The sequence below is a fragment of the Odontomachus brunneus genome, unplaced genomic scaffold (genome assembly GCF_010583005.1).
Source record: "Odontomachus brunneus isolate Ranch 3 - 2012 unplaced genomic scaffold, Obru_v1 Obru_scaffold_080, whole genome shotgun sequence".
In the NCBI taxonomy this organism is placed as follows: domain Eukaryota; kingdom Metazoa; phylum Arthropoda; class Insecta; order Hymenoptera; family Formicidae; genus Odontomachus; species Odontomachus brunneus.
In genome coordinates, this window is record NW_022639530.1 from 1432528 (window position 1) to 1450246 (window position 17719).

The window sequence follows — 17719 nt, forward strand, 5'->3', positions numbered from 1 at the left end:
GGGGGGGGGGGGGGGGGGGGGGAGAGGGAGCACGACAATCCATATATATAATACTCTCTACGCTCTTGCCTTTGAGATCGTGTCGATTAATAAAGCGTTCGTCACACCACCCTCGATTGTGTGAATAATTTCGATGGAGATAAGAAATAACAAGAGGGAGGATATTCCCTCCTTGGCCTGTCTAAGCAGACGTAAGAGGGCAAACAGTATGCGTCAAATTAGTGTGGTCTATCAAAGCGCGACAATAAACTACAAAACGCCACATTACTGTGCCCAACCAACTACATAACATACTTACCTTCACTACCTAAAAAGCTTTACACTTCCTCCTGTTATTTCTTACCTCCATGATAATTTCGTACATGCTAACATTTATGAAGTAGTGCATGGAGTATATGGTAACATAGATGATTTCGTCTGCTGTGAAGGTTTCATTTTTTGGATATACGCTTCCATGCATGCACCAATCAACGATCAATTTTTATATCGGAGTCGATAATATGCTCCAAAATCATCTGTGAATGTAAATATCATATATATCGTGTCACAAACCAACGTATCAATTCACAAGTTGACATTGAAATAACAATATGGAGCAAGGAGCAAGTTGCCGTGTTAATTGAAGTATATAAAAAAGAAAACTTGCTATAAGATTTAAAGCATTAAAATTACGTTAGTTATGACACGATGATGTGACTTACATTCTCAAATGATTTTGAAGCATATTATCGGCTCCGATATGAAAATTGATCACTGATTAATGCATGTATGAAAGCGTGTACGAAAAAATGTAATACTTCATAATCAATGAAATTAAATACGTTATCATGCACAACTTCAGTAGCATGTACAAAATTATTCACACAATCGAGGGTCGTGACGAGCGTTTAAAACGATCCGATAAATGATGGTGAGTTCACCACGAATTCTCGCGCGCGTACATCGATACCATTGGGTGCGCAAATTAATTCGGTGCTCTTCTTGAAGAAATTGAGTCTTTATTTACAGAAAAAAAATAATAAACATGTCAATCTCCGAAATATTTTCTATCATTTTCTAATGCCTTTATCCATCTATCGGGCAGCTGATGAATCTCCTCTCGAAAATAAAACGGCGACTTTAAGTCGATAAAGTCGTTGATGCATTTTCGAATCTCTTCCATCGCTTTTAAAGTGTATGTTAGCCAAATGGTATTGGAGCAATCGGAATAGATAGTAATTCAAAGGAGCTAGGTTTGGTGAATAAGCCGCATGAGGAAGGACTTCCCAGTCCAACGAATAAATAGTGTCCCTTTTGCGACGTGTAGCCGAGCGTTCTTCATCGGTAAGATGGAAATCACCACTCTGAAACTTTTGGTATCACTTTATACAGATTTTATGCGGGTTTCCTTTCCTCAAAACTGAACAAAATTTGTCTCGGCAGCATTTTTTTCAGTTGGAAAGCAAAAAGATTACAATATCTAATGTGGTGTTTGTCGGACGTCATCGTATTTGATATCATTTTGTGAGGCTTTGTTATTTTCGTGTCAATTATATTTAAATCTTAAGGTTGGTATTTCAAAACCCATTAAACGGCGGGAAGATATTTGAATTAATATAATTTAAATCAATAAGATGATTTTAATTAATATGATTGATTAAAGCTAAAGGCATCGAATTAATTTGCGCATCTAATACCTTCTACGCGTTACTCAGAGACAAATATATAAAATCGGTTACTTCAGTTCCCTTGGAAGAAACCGTGTCCCTCGGTTAGTCGCGACGAAAAGAGAACGGTCGGAATGGTTTTCTAAAATCCGATTACGTCGGCCGACTTAAGAGGATTTTCGTGAAAACTACGTCGCGTCCGCGTTTGAAATCCGTTGTGCTTATAAAGATGACAGGATTTATCTTGCCGCGTTTCTTTGTATTCGGTAACAATGAAATTTGTCCCCTTTCTCGCGAATAAGGCCGATTCTCACGTAGGCGTCGCGGTACATGCCTCTTTGATGTAGAAATTGCACCCTGCAATGAGCACGTCGTGGCTATTCGTAAACGTCACTTTAATTCTCGCCTTATTTACGAGCGATACTTATGTACCTCGCGCAATGTGCGAGTCGCTCGCTGACGACATCGTGCGCCGTTCACGTAATGTTACGTGTGAATCATGGCTACTTATGTAGGCTAAAAATATTCACTCCGTCCATCCATCCATCATATCCCGTCGGTTTAAATTTAGCGAGTTAGTGGAATTAATATCGTTTGCCTTAACTGTCATTCATCTTTATCGCGAATCTAATGATCTAATGTCTGGCAATAATGTAATTAGATCTAAGCGATCTAATGTCACTTGCATAATTTCATTTTAGCAGTCGGTCTATTCTAAGCCGGATATTCACGGATATCCGGGATTGATTCTGTCACTTATTTCGATATCGCTCCTAATACGAGTTTCGTTTCCTCCTGATTTCAGGCTGAACTACCTGATGGCGGGCTTGAGTCCGATGTGGTATCATGCCACGAACGTCGCCCTGCACGCCGCCGCCTGCATCTTGGTCACCAGGGTGAGTCTCGTGGTAGCGGCATTACGGCCAGGATTCGCGGCTCTCACCGGGCTGTTGTTCGCTGCGCATCCCGTGCACACGGAAGCGGTAAGTACGCGTATCTCGCGCCTCTCCTCTGGAAAAACGTCGGCGCTTCTCGAGTCGACCCCACTTTTGACCGCAATATTCCGCTTACTTTGATATTCCGGAGCGTGGGAAAACATGTGAGTGGAATACAAGGTATTTCTGCACTGAGAGAAAAAGTGGTTGAGTCAATGGGAGTTTGCTTTAATAAACAAAATTCCTCCAAGGAAACGTTTAGTCGATTGAACGAATTGAATTATATATTTCCTGTAATGAGAGTTATCAATTGATTCAATGGTCGCGATCTGGTCAGTAACTATATCAACGTAGCTTGTTGTTGTACCAACACGTAATTTTTCCAATAAGTACAGTATCTCTTTGAGGGCGAGTGATTTCAACCGCCTTCCAACTGTTTTTTTCGCCGATTTCCAACTGTTTTTTCTCACTGTGTGGACGCGAGATGTGAAGCTTCAGGAATAAAGCTTCACATCTCGCAACTTCCGTTGCGGCTTTCTTTCTTGATAAAAATTAACACATATATAACACACGATATATGTAGACTCGGATATATTTTCACGTCATGCGCAGCCGTGCGACGCGATTTTGACCGAGATATTGCTGCGTTATGTATGCTGTAAACAAAAATAATGGTTGTAGTAAAATGTGTTCTATCTTCTTCTACAATATGCCTAATTGCTATGTGAAAGGCTGCAAAAGTAAAAAAACCGCAAGATGAATAAATAAGATATAATTAGAACGGAGACAATCTCGTGCCGCTGCTATCTTAGCTGATCGTATCCATCACAATTCGCTTTCCCCTCAAGTTTCAACCCCGAAGAAACATGCTTCTAGGTTCATGCTCTGAAGCCTATATCAATCTCTTTTGATTCTATTTAACCTACTAACTTTGTCGAGAAGCCTCCTTTAAGGCCTACAAGATGCATTGTGTGTGTTTTCTACACACACTCTTAGGAGTCGCTAAGTACAACTTTAGTTTCTATGTATCAAACATACACTGGCCCTTCCGAATATATGACAAGGTCGTGAGTACGGCTAAACTTTCGACTCGGTCGGGTACGGTCGTCGAATGTTCTCCAAATTCGATATTCGATCTTGAGCTTAGGCATATCATCGCCGCGTTAATCTGATCTCTACGGCACACGCCTCTTGTCTTCGCGTTTCTTGTCACTGATTAATCTTCCGGATAAACGTAATTACTGCATTCACGACCGTCACTTTGTTTGATCATACTTGCGTGTTAGCCTGGCTGGCTTTCGTTCTCGCCGCGCTGCTCATCGCTTAGTTAATATTCAATAGCATATTCCTGAACATGTACTTACGTGTTACATGGCCTACGGCACAATGGCAAATTCACGCTAAACCAAACAAAACAACAAGATTAGGGGAGTCCACTCGCTGCGTAACTGCTTCGCGTGCGCGTGCGGAATCGGGCTGATCCGCTTTTCCTAAGTGCATAAACGTAATTAGCCTAATCTTATTATGGCTATGATCGTGACGGACAGAATTTGAAGCGTTCCCGTGTACGCCGCCTCTGGGGGAGAGCGGCTGTTGTTTCAAGATAGACCTGTTTTTGTTGTAATCAACGTTAGCGCTCATGGAACATAAGAGAAACAATTAGTTGGGATATGGGTTACTTTGGGCAAATCATGAGTTTTTTTTCGGGCTGCATGACGTAAGCAGACGATATTAGAGAGTCGTGAGCTTCCATCGAGAACTTGCACGATGCGCCGAATCGGAGGACGATGAACTTCTTGACATTGTCGATGATGCCACTTGAGTTTTGCTTAAACGCGTAAACGTACTGATGCTTCGTTCACTGTTATCGCGTGAATTACCCGGCACTTCTGGAAATAGAAATTCGGAGAGCTCCGTTAGATCAAGAAGTTGTGAAACGGTCGGAAATACACTGTCGGCAATTACAACGAACTTTCGACGGCGGAGTTTACGCGAGTCGACGAAAGATTGCCGAATTCCGCTGAAAGCAATCACCGAAGAAACACACAACGTATTAACCCTCCGAGTGACAACGTATTTTACCTCTTCGGAGTGGCAACCAGGCTCATTAGTGTCTTTCTCGATTTTTCTCACCCTGCTTGGTGTACTCGAAAAAATCCTTAAAAGTAATTGAAACTTCCCTCATTCTTCTAGTTGAAGATCACACAACTTTTTTGTGGAAAATTCCCAACTAGTTTGCTTTTAATTAAACTATATATCAAAGACTCTAAGATATGCAATTTAATTAAGAGAAAGGGAAAGGCTATAAGAGCCGTGCGCTGGATGTTTGTGTGAATATTTAATTAATAAGGACATTAAGAAGGGAGATGCGCTGGAACCAAAATCCTTACTGAATACCAAAATCCTTACGAAATACTAACTTTTCTGCAAAGTTTAAATTGTGTTAGCGTTGCACAGAATTACAAATATTCTTATATAATAAAAATACGTGCAAGAATAAATTAGAGCATATATGAGAAAAGCGATAAAAATGTGCAAAGTTGACATTTTAAGTATAAATTCGTTTATCAGGCGCTCCTGAGTATTCGTCCATCTCTTCTTAATGATAAAACAAGAAAGTACACGCTAAAAATTCTTGTGCATTATGTCGTATAAATATTATGTAGATATATAAAACGATATATCCACAAAATAACACCTGCGATCAATTAAGTACACCACTAAAATATTCCGTACAATTTCTAACAATTAATAAATAATCGTAAAATTAATATTAATATGGATGATGAGAAAATTAAGTTAAAAAAGAAAGTGAATATCACGTTAATTTTATGCTTATTTATTGATTGTTAAAACACAAGAAAAATATACAGAATATTTAAAATATTCGCCTGATACAAAAGATGTGTAGTTTATATACTGAACACGGGATTATTTTGCTCAGAAAAATTTTAAAGGACATTACTGTACGTTTATATCTGAATTTAAAAGTTTAAAAATGTCGGAGAAATTTTCAGAAAGATTTTTCTATATACATGCGGTTAAATTTTCTGCTAAATATAGTAAAACAAAGTGACATACAATTATTAATATGTACATAAAATCTATATGTACAAGAAACACGAAAAAGATAGTGTGATTGTGTTAGTGACGATCGTCCTACGTCATCGACATTTTTGGAGTTGATTATCAATTCCAGCTTCCCTTTAAATAGAAGCCAAATAAATACAAAATTAGGATTTTAAAAAGAAATGGAAGAAAGATTAAATCAATTATAATCGGGGTTAAGAATTGGTTTAATGTGGGAGGTTTGATTCATCACGTGGTAAGATCAGAAAAATTTTCGGCGCGTGCGTTTACACTGTGTTAAACAATATTACTGTTTCTCTCAAGTCGACATAAGAGTCTGGCACTGCGCGTTTAATTTATTGACGTTTATTTCAACTGAATCCTGGACACAAATAGGCAGACAACTACAGCAGATCAGGAAGACGCCGTCGTAGAAAGTAGAGTATAGTCGCAGCAAGACCAGGAAAGGTGCCGACATAGAAGGCAAGTTGCTGCAGGATTTGGAAGGTGCCGACGGAGACAGTTGCTGGAAGACAGGAATTCAGCGTCAAAAGCGGCGGAAAGCTGCAAATACTGACAAAGGAAGCGGCAGACGGTCGTTGGAGAATAGAAAACGCCAAATCTGAAAACAGATTTTGGAAGCTTCCTCGGCGCATTCTGCGTAGCAACTCCGTAGAAGAGAAGGTTGCGAGAGATCTTGGACCAAGCGCACACTGTACAACAACTCCGTAGAGGAGAGGACAGGTAGAGTTAGGCACTCAATAAAAATTAGTGATGCACTTAGTAGACAGAAGTCTATTCATGTCTGTTCACATTAGAGAATTAACGAGAATTGCGCTCGAAGAAAGGAAGAAGAGAAAAATCAAGAGAACGCTTGTTAATTATGAAAGCCGTTACCTTGCAACTAGAGTGATTTTAACCATCGTGTGTCTGAAAAATTCGCGACTCGTCTTAATCACTATCCGAGAAGAAGAGTGAAATTATCCTCACAAGCCACATATTCTTGGCTTGCACAAATATTGGCCAGCTGCAGCCTTATATCATTCGTTTTTCCAACAATTACCTTCTTGAATAATTTAATTATTCACATTAATATCCAGCGCATGTCCTTTATAGACTTTGTCTTTTTTGTTATTCTTAATGATTTTTTATTTTCTTATTTTACTTTCTTTTTATTTAAAAATGCTCCAAGAAACGAGTACTTGGCCCGATACAAATAGCCGATACAAATGATCTTGGTTGCTTGAAGGGTCAGTAACGCGTGATTTTGCCTCATCGTGAAGTATTTCATGAAAAATTGGTATGCGAAATTTCCATTCCCTCCAAGGGGTGCCAACGGCTTGTGTTTATTCGCGACTCGACCGCAAAGTGGCGCGTATCGCAGTTGGCAATCAATGCATTGTACCTTTCTCTTTTTTCTTCCTCTCCCTCTTTCTCTTCTTCTTCCCCTTCCTCTCTCTTTCTCTTTCTCTCTCTCTCTCTCTCTCTTTCTTTCTCGTAATTATGAATACGCAATCGCAGGAAAAATACGGGAGTCGGATTGTATGGGCTCATAAACAAAGGCGAATTCCCGCGTCATTAGCTCGGGGGGTCGTGCCTTTTGAGCGAAATTATTGGCGGCACACGACACTGGTTCGCGAGTCCAGCCTACCCATTACAAGCTCGACCTGCTTGCCGGTCACGCACTGCATCCTGTTACATCACGTGCGTGCGATATCGCATGTATTACTCGTTGCGTGCACGGCCAGCACCCTCGTTGCCAGTGTCACTATTGTGATATCATGTTCATGTCGTATGGTCGAATCAGATATAAGGTGTGCTCTCGTGTGTATATATATATATATAGATCAAATATATCTCGGGTCCCTTCGATGATTGCGCGGATTTATGCACGAATGTCCCGCAATCATTTTCCCAATTTCACGCCAGTGATGCGAGGAACGTTAGTTATTTTTGAATGTTTTCATATGTTTTTATATTATATTTTGATGTTATGCAAGTGATTTTATAAATAGCTTCGAACGGGTCATGTAATCAACGCTATATTGGGATTTGGTAACGCCAATAGGAAGGATGTTTCCGCGCGTCATCCGTGGAATACCGCGCCTTGTTTCACGCAATATTAATTCGAAACGCTATTCATTCAAACTATTTTCACCGAATAACGTTACATATCAAGATATTCGTGTCCACCGATCGTTTCGCTTTTTATTACGACAAAACCGGCGGAGCGTTTTTATTCGTATTTCGCCGTGTAAAAAAATAAAGAAAGAAAAAATAAAATATTACGTTCTTCGAATTTATGCGCTTCCGTCACGAAACGCTCGCGCACAAGAGGAGGAGTATGCGTATTTTGCTTTGATATTTTAATAAATTATATAACGCATGTGTCGCGTCAAGTATCGGAAATCTCCCGCGCCCCGGGAATCGAGAAGCACGACACCGGATGATTCGCGACCTCAGTGTTAAGCCTCAATTTACCCTCTGTTCGTGTTTCGCACGTCACGACGTGGTAATAGTAGTAGTAGGGTCCGTTGTCACATAGTTGCTCGGCGATAGCGAGACCCCTCGTGTCAGTCAAATCGGTCAGCGCAAGCCGCCGCTGCCGTTTGATTCTATTTACCGAAATGATCATCCGGCGAATACGCGCGGTCTGTTTTCGGATTAAGTCCTTCGTTCGGTCGCTGAAAGGAATCACGTTAATTAAGTGGCAACGCCATTGATGCGTCTGGCGTCCGGCGCGAACCAGCTCCGAACAAAGGACTCGTTTGTAAAGCTGGAAGAAGGAGGGGTAGCGCGCCGGACGAAGGGGAATCGTGCCGGCCGCCCTGGACCTCCATCGAACGCGGAAATCTCTGCGATCGATCAATTACCCCACGCTCGTGTTGTTGTTGTTCATTATATGTACGAGCTGCATTCTACTCGCGCTACTGGTACGACTAATTAATTGGCGGGAGTCGATGCTCCAGTTTTCGACGTCAGACGCATTAACCGGTCGTATAAAGGTATCAGTCCTATTTCGCCTGCACCACTTAGAAACTGTTCGTTATTAGAATGATTGAAAGACTATCGTTCAGAAAAATTGTGTATTGTATATAAGAAAAGAATACGGGAAATGATATTCTTGCTCGATTGTTTGTTCCCCCGTCAGGATGCTGACTAAGCATTGAAGTCGAAATCTTTAGCAACAGAATATTGATTTTTGTTCACATAGTTTACGTTGTATTGACTGCACAGAATTAATGAACAATAAAAATAGGTACTAGAACGAATTGGGATATTGGTCAGTATATGAGGAAAACGATAAAAAATTTCAAAGTTGACATTTCGAATGCAAATCAGCCTGTCAGATGCTGTTAGTTAAAGTAATTATTCACTTGATATAAAAGATCTGTAACTTATGTATACTGAATGTGAGTTTGCTCCGTTTTCAGAAAATTTTCAAAGAACATTGCAGCACTTTTACATCCGAATTTAGAAGCTTAAAAATATCGGGTAAATAAGGAAAAGTTTCTATATATAAAAATAGCGTAATTGCGTTAGTGATGTTTGTCTCTACGTTATCGATATTTTTGGAATTCATTATCGATCCCAATATTCTCTTAAGGAGAAGTTCTAATTTAGATAGACGAAAAAAAATAGCAGTCTTTAGGAATTTTTTTCGAAAGTTAATAAAAATTTCAATATAGAATTTTGATCATATCATTTATTATTCCTGAAAGAATAGAAGCCAATTCAATCAAATTGAAATTTTATCTAATTTTTTTGTGATAAGCACGTCAGATGCTTCTAAATGGTAGATAATAATTCGTGATACAATGGTAGATCACAATTCGTGTGATAATTTAAGATAAATATTAGAAAATTTAGAAACTATATTAAATTTGCTGGAAGATGAAGCTAAATCTCTTTTGGAAAATTTTCAAAAGTACAAAGTTCAAATTAGTACTTCATTCCGAGACACTAAAAAAGGAGAGAGAATGACTTGTCATTTCAATATGTCACCATTGTATTAAACGGCTTATTGCATATAACCAAAGTTCAATCTCCAGCAAATTTGGTACAGTTTTTAAATTTTCCTGCCTCATTTGTTTCAAATTATTATATGAGCTGTAACATTAAAAACTACGACATTGCATTTAGTACAGAAAATTTGGACGATGAAATTTTAATATTTTGTTTTAAAACAATGGTGAATAGTATGATCAAACTCCTACATTAATATCATTATTTACTTCTCGACAAATAATTCACAGAAACCTCCTATTTTTAGGCTATCCGAATGAAAACTTCCCCTTAACTCTTTTACTACCAACGGGACATACAGATGATAGGGAAAACATATGTATTGTGACATATATAGGATGTCCCGAACTCTTTTCCGCAATTTTTATAGGAACGTAGAACAGAGGTAAACATGAAAATCCCGTACTTTTTTGCAATGTTTGCAATAAATCTCGAAATATTATTTAAAGAACATTAGTGAATAATTACGCGCGATATGATAGAACTGTAGTGGCGCTGTTATATACTTATACATTAGATCAAACTGAACAGAAAAGTCCTCTATCATTTTACAAATGACTACATAGACTTTTAGATATTAATTAAAGAACATTTGCACAATCATGTACCAATTTTCTTTCATTAATAACTAAAAATCTATGTGGCTATTTGTAAAGTAATAAAGAGCTTTTTTGTTCAATTTGACCTAATGTACAAACACACACACACACACACAACAGCACACATCGCCACTACAGTTCATCTATCATATCGCGCATGATCATTCACCAATCTTCTTAATTAATATCTTCACTATTGCGAATATCGCAAAACGGTACAGAACTTTTATGTTCCTCTCAATCTGTTCTACGTTCCTACAAAAATTGTGGAAGAGAGTCTGGGACACCTTATATATGTCTCGGTACATATGTTTTCTCTATCATTAATAATAATCTTATTCAATTGAATAAATAGCTTCTTCAGCATGCAGAATACATCAATTATCATTTTATTTATTATTCATTTTATTTATTACCGTTGGGACAAATATGTCCTCTCAAACACCTCAGTGGGACATACTCGGCTCTATTTCTCGGGCTCCAAACATAAAAAGTTTTAATTTTTTGCTAAAACTATATTATATATTATTGTATTAGATGAAGTAAAAGTAAAAAGAAAATTGTATCTTTGAACAATAAAATTTATAGCGAAAGGATTAAGAAATTTATGAGAATATATTGGTTTACGGTTTCTTTTCCTTTCTCTTTCTCTCTCTCTCTCTCTCTCTCTCTCTCTCTCTCTCTCTCTCTCGCGATTGAGAGGTTGCAAAATATCTCATGACTTCCTGACATTCCCGTTTGACCGACTGAAAGTCATATGTTATTCGTACAATTCGATACAAATACATGACAAGATCGTCCGTGAGATATTGATTGCGCCAGCTTCCTGCGGTCTAAAGAACGTCCGCAAGCGGCCGTTTGAATAAAACGTCAAAGTTAATCACGGTCATTGAGTTGTGCGTACGTTTGAGTCAAAGACTACTCGTTACATAGCAATTTCCTGTTTCGTTGAAGTCCGCAGTGTATTTAATTTGTACTTCACGTTTGACCGGCAACTTTTGCGAGCGCGAGATTGCCAGCAGCAGTGACAGATACGCGAATTGAATGGCATTTCTGTCGAAATGCTCCGGGAATATAAGTTTCTGTTTTTTTTATCACGAACTATGCTATTAAAAATCTTATCGGAGAGAGGAAAGGTCAGAGGACTTTTATCGTATAAATTTCAGCGTGTGTGTGTGCGCGCGCGCGCGACGAGTTATCGTCTCTCATTACTTATCACTGTACCAGTTCGCTCACCCTGTAAAGAGAATAAGTACGATAAAAAACATCGACGAAAGTCATCGTTCTCCGGAGACAAGCGCTTATGAGTGCTTTAAGACTCTTTTATCTTATCCTTGTCGGTTCGTTTCAATATTACGGCAAAAACACTCGAGAGTTACTTGATAAGATCTTGCAACTCGTTTTTCGATTCTCGCCGTGCTCGCCTGCTTCGCATCGCTCTTGGCTACCACGTCGCCTTATATTATATAACTTGCACGTGAAATTGGATGCATCGACTTTTCGCAGCACATCGATCCGCAGTGCTCGCGTTATCCATGCGACACGGAACAAAGTGCCGTGGGCGAGCGACGAAAGCGGCCCGGCTTAGAATCGAAACATGCAGACAACGCGATATTTTTTCCGAAGGCGTCTGGCGACTTATATCGGCCATTTTGTAATATCGGCATTCATTCGCCCTAGAAAATATATCTAGTCCATTAAGTGATTCAGTTGAATATTACTTTATTATCCTACTCATGCAACTTTTGTGTGACTCCTTTTGTTTCTCCAGCACGTAAAGTCTACAAAGAAGGAGAAGAAGGAGAAGAAGAAGAACAATTCCTTGAAATTACAGCTATTTTATCGAATTAAAGCGCGCTCGCTTTCGTACAATGGAACACAAAAGTCGTCCGATTTCACCTCGCCATTAAGCGGGCGAAATCATTTCCATAAGAGAAAGTGTGGATTCGAGGAATAGCATCCCCGAAAGAAACCGCAAAGACCAACCTCCGCCATTACAAATAATTGTCGCAGCGTCGTTTGCACTATTTAACAATAGTCTTTCTTTTATCCGTGGATTGCACTTTTTTCTCCTCTCTGGTAGCACACTATGTACCTCGTAATGGTACCAGCAATAAGCAAGATACCGCTATAACAACGCCCGAAAGCATATTACTTTTCACTTTATCACCGACCTTAACTCGAATCGCGCACAATAACGCAAGAGTGAACATTAGTTCGTTGTCTTCTCGCACAACGCGATAATAACATTAACCGGCTGGTTAGTGCAAAAGCCGAGTATATATATATATATATATATATATATATATATATATATATATATATATCCGAGCATTTATCTCATTCACACACGGTGAGAGAAGAGGGAAACGTGCTCAGAGGCGATTTACAGCGATATCACAAAACTCAATCATTTGCAACGCGGACTACTTGTTTTTTGAAGGATGCTTGAAATGGAGCGACACGCGGAATATACAAACCATTTCACGATGTTTTATGGATAAATGTTATTTATTGCAAAGTAGATCTCGTTGCAAGGGCGAGAGGAGAGAAGTGAAAGAGAAACAGATTAATTTTTATTAGCTTCCTCAGCTATTTGTTTAACAAATTACAATTCAGCTACTTACATTTAAAATATGCTGCCTTAACATACGTTTAAATTGCTCAAGTCTCACTACGTTTTATTTCTAAGGCGTTACACATTTTTGCTTCTTCATAAAATATACTTTTTTGCGCACTATTTGTTCTATAAAATCGTTTTATATTATCTCTTTCACTTACATTACCCACTATCTCTATTTTATTTAACTTATCTACAATAATAAACCCTTTACTATCTTTAAAAATAAATATACATATATGGAGGAAACTGCTACGGTTGTGTTATGTTTATATATTCTATAGTTAGAGAGAAAATTTATATGATTTCAAGTTATATAGATACGGCACTGTAAGAATAGATTGTACGAATTTAGAAATAGAATAGAAATATAGACATAATAGACACGAGGATCACAAACATCGTATAGTTACCAAGATCACGATTGAGTCAATGAGTAGAAGATTTACGAAATTAGATCAAGAGTGTAAAAGCAAGATAGATCGTGACTGAAGATCGGGACTTTCGCGCATTCGTAAACCACTAATATCCTTAAAATATAATAAAGATTTGCATTTAAATAAATAGACACTATTTACTTAAAGTAATTTCCCTATCCATAGACAAAATTCCATAAAAGTTGTCGTTGTTATGTGTCCATCTATATGGTTCTCACAGTCATAATTCTTATGATACGTAATGTTTAGTTAGTACATCCTCACATGTATAATTGCCTCAACCAAAGGAATACTATTGTCTCTCTGTTGTGATCTTCCTTACAAATCCTATAATTAAGAGATCCGTAGGATTTGATTGCGTCATACATCACTAAGAGTACTACAAACAGATATGGATAAACAGCAAAGAAGGCCACTGTACCACTTCTAAAGTACTATGATTTTTACAATGATCTTGCATGGACAAAAAATAACATTAATATTTTATTAAGGCAAACATATATAGATGAGTGATATCTTCACTGTTTTCTGTATGTATTATAACCTTTGTCTTCATGAAAATAAGAGAGAGATAGATAGAGGGAAAGGAGAAGAGAGAGAGAAGGGGGGGGGGGGAGAGAAATGAGAAAATGGCTAATAGTTTTGTCGAGAGGCGTATGTTTGTAAAGCTCGTTTCAGACTCGAGATCTGGAGAGGCTTCTACTTGGCATAGGTACCTTTGAAAACTGTTTAGCAGTATTGTCTTTACTCAAGGCGCCCCTCCAATTGAAAAAGAAGAACGCTCTTCCGCTGTGAACGCCCGCGTGTACCGTCGAAAGCAAACGGGTGAGCTAAAACAAAATACGTGTTCCGTTTCGCGATGCACAGTAGAGGAGCTACTGGCTCGAAACGTTCACTTGGAGGATGAGGAGCGAAAAGAGGGATACAGGGGCAGGAGGATTGAGAGCGAGGAACATCCCGAATACTTCTTCTCTTTTCATCCGACGGAACTAAAGAGCGTGCGAGGGAGAAAGCAGGACGGCAGGGGCGTGCATGCCGGAATGTTATCCAGGTATTGTTGGGAGAAGCGCGATGCATTCCCGTTAAATCATTCGTAAAATCGTAGGTGCTTCCGTGGCACGACGGCGCGATTTTTCGCGGTGGCGAGGCTGTTTCTCCGCGTGCAACAGTGCTTGTATTCCGAAAGATCAACAGGATGGTCCGTCACCGACGGGGAGATGCCGCTCACCCGCGAGAAAATAAGAGGAGTATTTCGGTATAGCTTTGGTGTAGCGGCCCGCGAGACCCCGTGATAAATGGCGGCATTATTCTTCTCGTTTTCTCTTTTGTCCGCGAAAGCGAGGGTTGCGGGTAGTGCGCGCGACCTAAGTATTGCTCGAACTTCGCGCCGCAGTTAAACCATTCGTGAAATCGCGGACGTTTCTGCTGCTTCTTAGAGACCGATGTTGAGCGATGATACCTTTTGAAATCCATTTCTCGTCTTATCCTCCGACGTTCCTCCGAGAGATATCAGTGACCGTGAAACTTCTTCGCCCTTAATATCGACGAGAATATGTTGTCGAAAATTTCGCGATTCGACAAACATTTCAAATCCGGCCGAAAACGCGGAATGGGTCGACGCATCGTATATGCGAATCGTCTCGCGAAATCCGTAAGCGAAGCGAATGAATTCCTCGAGTTTCCGGTGAATCACACGGCGAAATACGTGGCGCTTAAAATTATACGAAGCCAGGAAATCGTGCACGCCGTTCGCTGCAATATGGACGGATATTACGCGGTACAGTAAACTCACGCCGGCAACCTGGGATAATTGTACTTAATACATATAATAGCCTAGTTACTAAATTAAGGGAAAGCTCATCCGGTCGACATAGATTAACAAAGTAATTCGCGAATCCCGTGCGGATTACTAACGACCAGCAACGCCGATAGATTCAGCTCCGATAGATTTTACCTTCCCTCGATCATCGACCGACAGAATTGATTCGCATTGTATGTGAACCGTATTGCGAAATTTAGTTACCGTTGCTTTAACCCCATCCACTATCAATATGTGTGTATTCGAATAAAGATATTCTAGCACAGAGAATGGTGAGAATGAGAGCGAGTTGGCAATAGTAAAAAATTTTTTGTTAAATTCAACGCATATTTCACATATCCAGAACAATCAATTCAAATTTTTGTGTTTAGCGCATTAACGAATTTGTTAGCAAATAACACAAATATTACGTCAGAAATTAATATAAAAAAAATTAATACCAACACTATTTTGAAGCAAATTTTATGTGAAATTGACATATTTATTATGTCAAATGTAACAAAACAAAAGTGTTATTTTCATAGTGAAAAAAATATTATGTTTGTTTCCTTTCTTATTGCATTGCTTTTAGTGTTGTCAATGATTTTATCTGAAATTTTCTTAATTATATGACTTCTAATTGATTCAATTAATATCATGTTTGAAAAATTTGCGTTTAAAAAAATATTATCATCTTCTCATCGATATCTTATAACTTTTGTTGAAAACACTTTTTTGAAAACGCATTGTTTTCGAAAGATTACGGTCTAAGTTAGAATGAGACACCCTATATATCATAAGATATCGTAAAATATAATTTTTCAGTAAAATTGATATATATATATATATATATATATATATATATATATACATATATATAATATGTTAATTATACTAAACTATAAAATGTATAATTTTACCATATGTTGTATATCAATTTAATACAAAATATTCAGATAACATATTAAAAATTAGCACACGGGTATATTAAAAATTTAATAAAGAAATATTATCAAAGATTAGTTTTAACATAAGATATTTTTTACTATGTGTAAAAGAAATGAAATCTCAGATATATATGTATTCCAGATATGTATGTTACGCCCAAGATACGAAGTCGGAAAGAAATTGGTAATAAAACTAACAGAATGTCTCAGTGAAAGACGTTTTTATCATTTTATGGCCCAAATGAAAGGTCAAAAGATATTCGCCATACGGGAAAAATCGCGATTTGTCGGTAGTGCACGTGCCACCGGCGTTGCGTGATAGTCTTGATGATGTTAGGGTATGACCGTAAAAATTATATCGTCGTCGAACAGGCTCTAGGATCCCGTTGCTGATGATAGCCCTTAGATAGATAGGCTATTATTTCCCCTGTACAAAGACATTTACGTTCTTAAACGACGCCTGAATGCTACCTGTCAGCGAAACACACAGTTAGGAAATGATTAGTTTGAAATATTAACCGCGCTTTGCCGCGAAATCATGATAATGTCGAACTCTCGACATTTAATCTTTATCGAACATTTTAATTTATAAACTTGTTAATGTAGAGTGCCAAGTGAGAATATTATATATGATAAATAACATAACTTAGATAAATGATTATAATTTGGACATAATTTATTGATAATGATTGGCAGTAGAAGTTCAAATTTTTGCCAATTTTGTAACGCAGAGATGAATATTTTCAGCATTATACATTATTATCGTGCATTTTCATTTATATTAATTTGTGAGAAAATTAGATACGATAATTAATTGATTCAGATGTTGGCAATGATTGCGATAGAAGCTCAAATTTTTATCAATTTTATAATACAGAGATGGATATCTTTCTCAATGTCATACATTATTATCGGGTACATTATTATTTTTTACTTATTAATGTGTGAATGGTTACATAATAGATAAGAAAGTTAAGTGCGATATATAATTAACACAATTCAGACGTTGGCAGTGATTACGATAGACGCTGAAAGTTTTACCAATTTATGATGTAGAAATAGATATTATTCTCAGCATCATACATTATTATTACATACAGAGCCTGATAAAAGTGCTGATAAGAATAATGGCATAAAAGAGAGAGCACTAGATAATATTAAAATATCAAGAACAGGGTAATTATCTGGTCGCACGTTCGGCCCTGCTAATTGAGTGGCTCTTTTCGCCTTCGTTCTCGCGTGGAAATCAAAAAGGTTCCGGCAGACATATTCATTATCTCGCGGACCATCGATTTCGACGCTCTCACCCGAGGGAATCCGCGATGTCGGCCGGCCAAGTCGACGACGACCTGGAGTTAACAGCACGAGTTTAAAAGTGATTTATCTCTGATTTATGGAGGAAAGAGCACGGTCCGGAAGCCGAAAGTTTCTCAGCTTCTCGGCGACGAGGCGGAAAGAATTATCGGCCGGGCACAATGGACAGGCGGTGATATCGTTTACACGTCGAATCCCACGGTCGTCCGTTCCGCGCGAAGACAAAAAGGAACGTCGCCGCCTTTTCACCTCCGGCCAAGGAGAGGAATAAAAAATGTGTATATGTATGTGCATATATATATATATATATATATATATATATATATAT

General features: G+C 38.3%; 1 protein-coding gene across 2 annotated transcripts in view; it reads left to right on the top strand.

The window, feature by feature from the left end:
• Nucleotides 1-17719, top strand: part of LOC116847562 (protein O-mannosyl-transferase TMTC1-like) — a 240500-nt gene that overhangs the window by 100750 nt on the left and 122031 nt on the right. For both annotated transcript variants that reach the window (XM_032822660.1, XM_032822659.1), the window contains exon 2: nucleotides 2452-2629. In XM_032822660.1, coding sequence (XP_032678551.1) covers nucleotides 2452-2629 — 178 coding nt within the window. The remainder of the gene's footprint in view (nucleotides 1-2451; nucleotides 2630-17719) is intronic.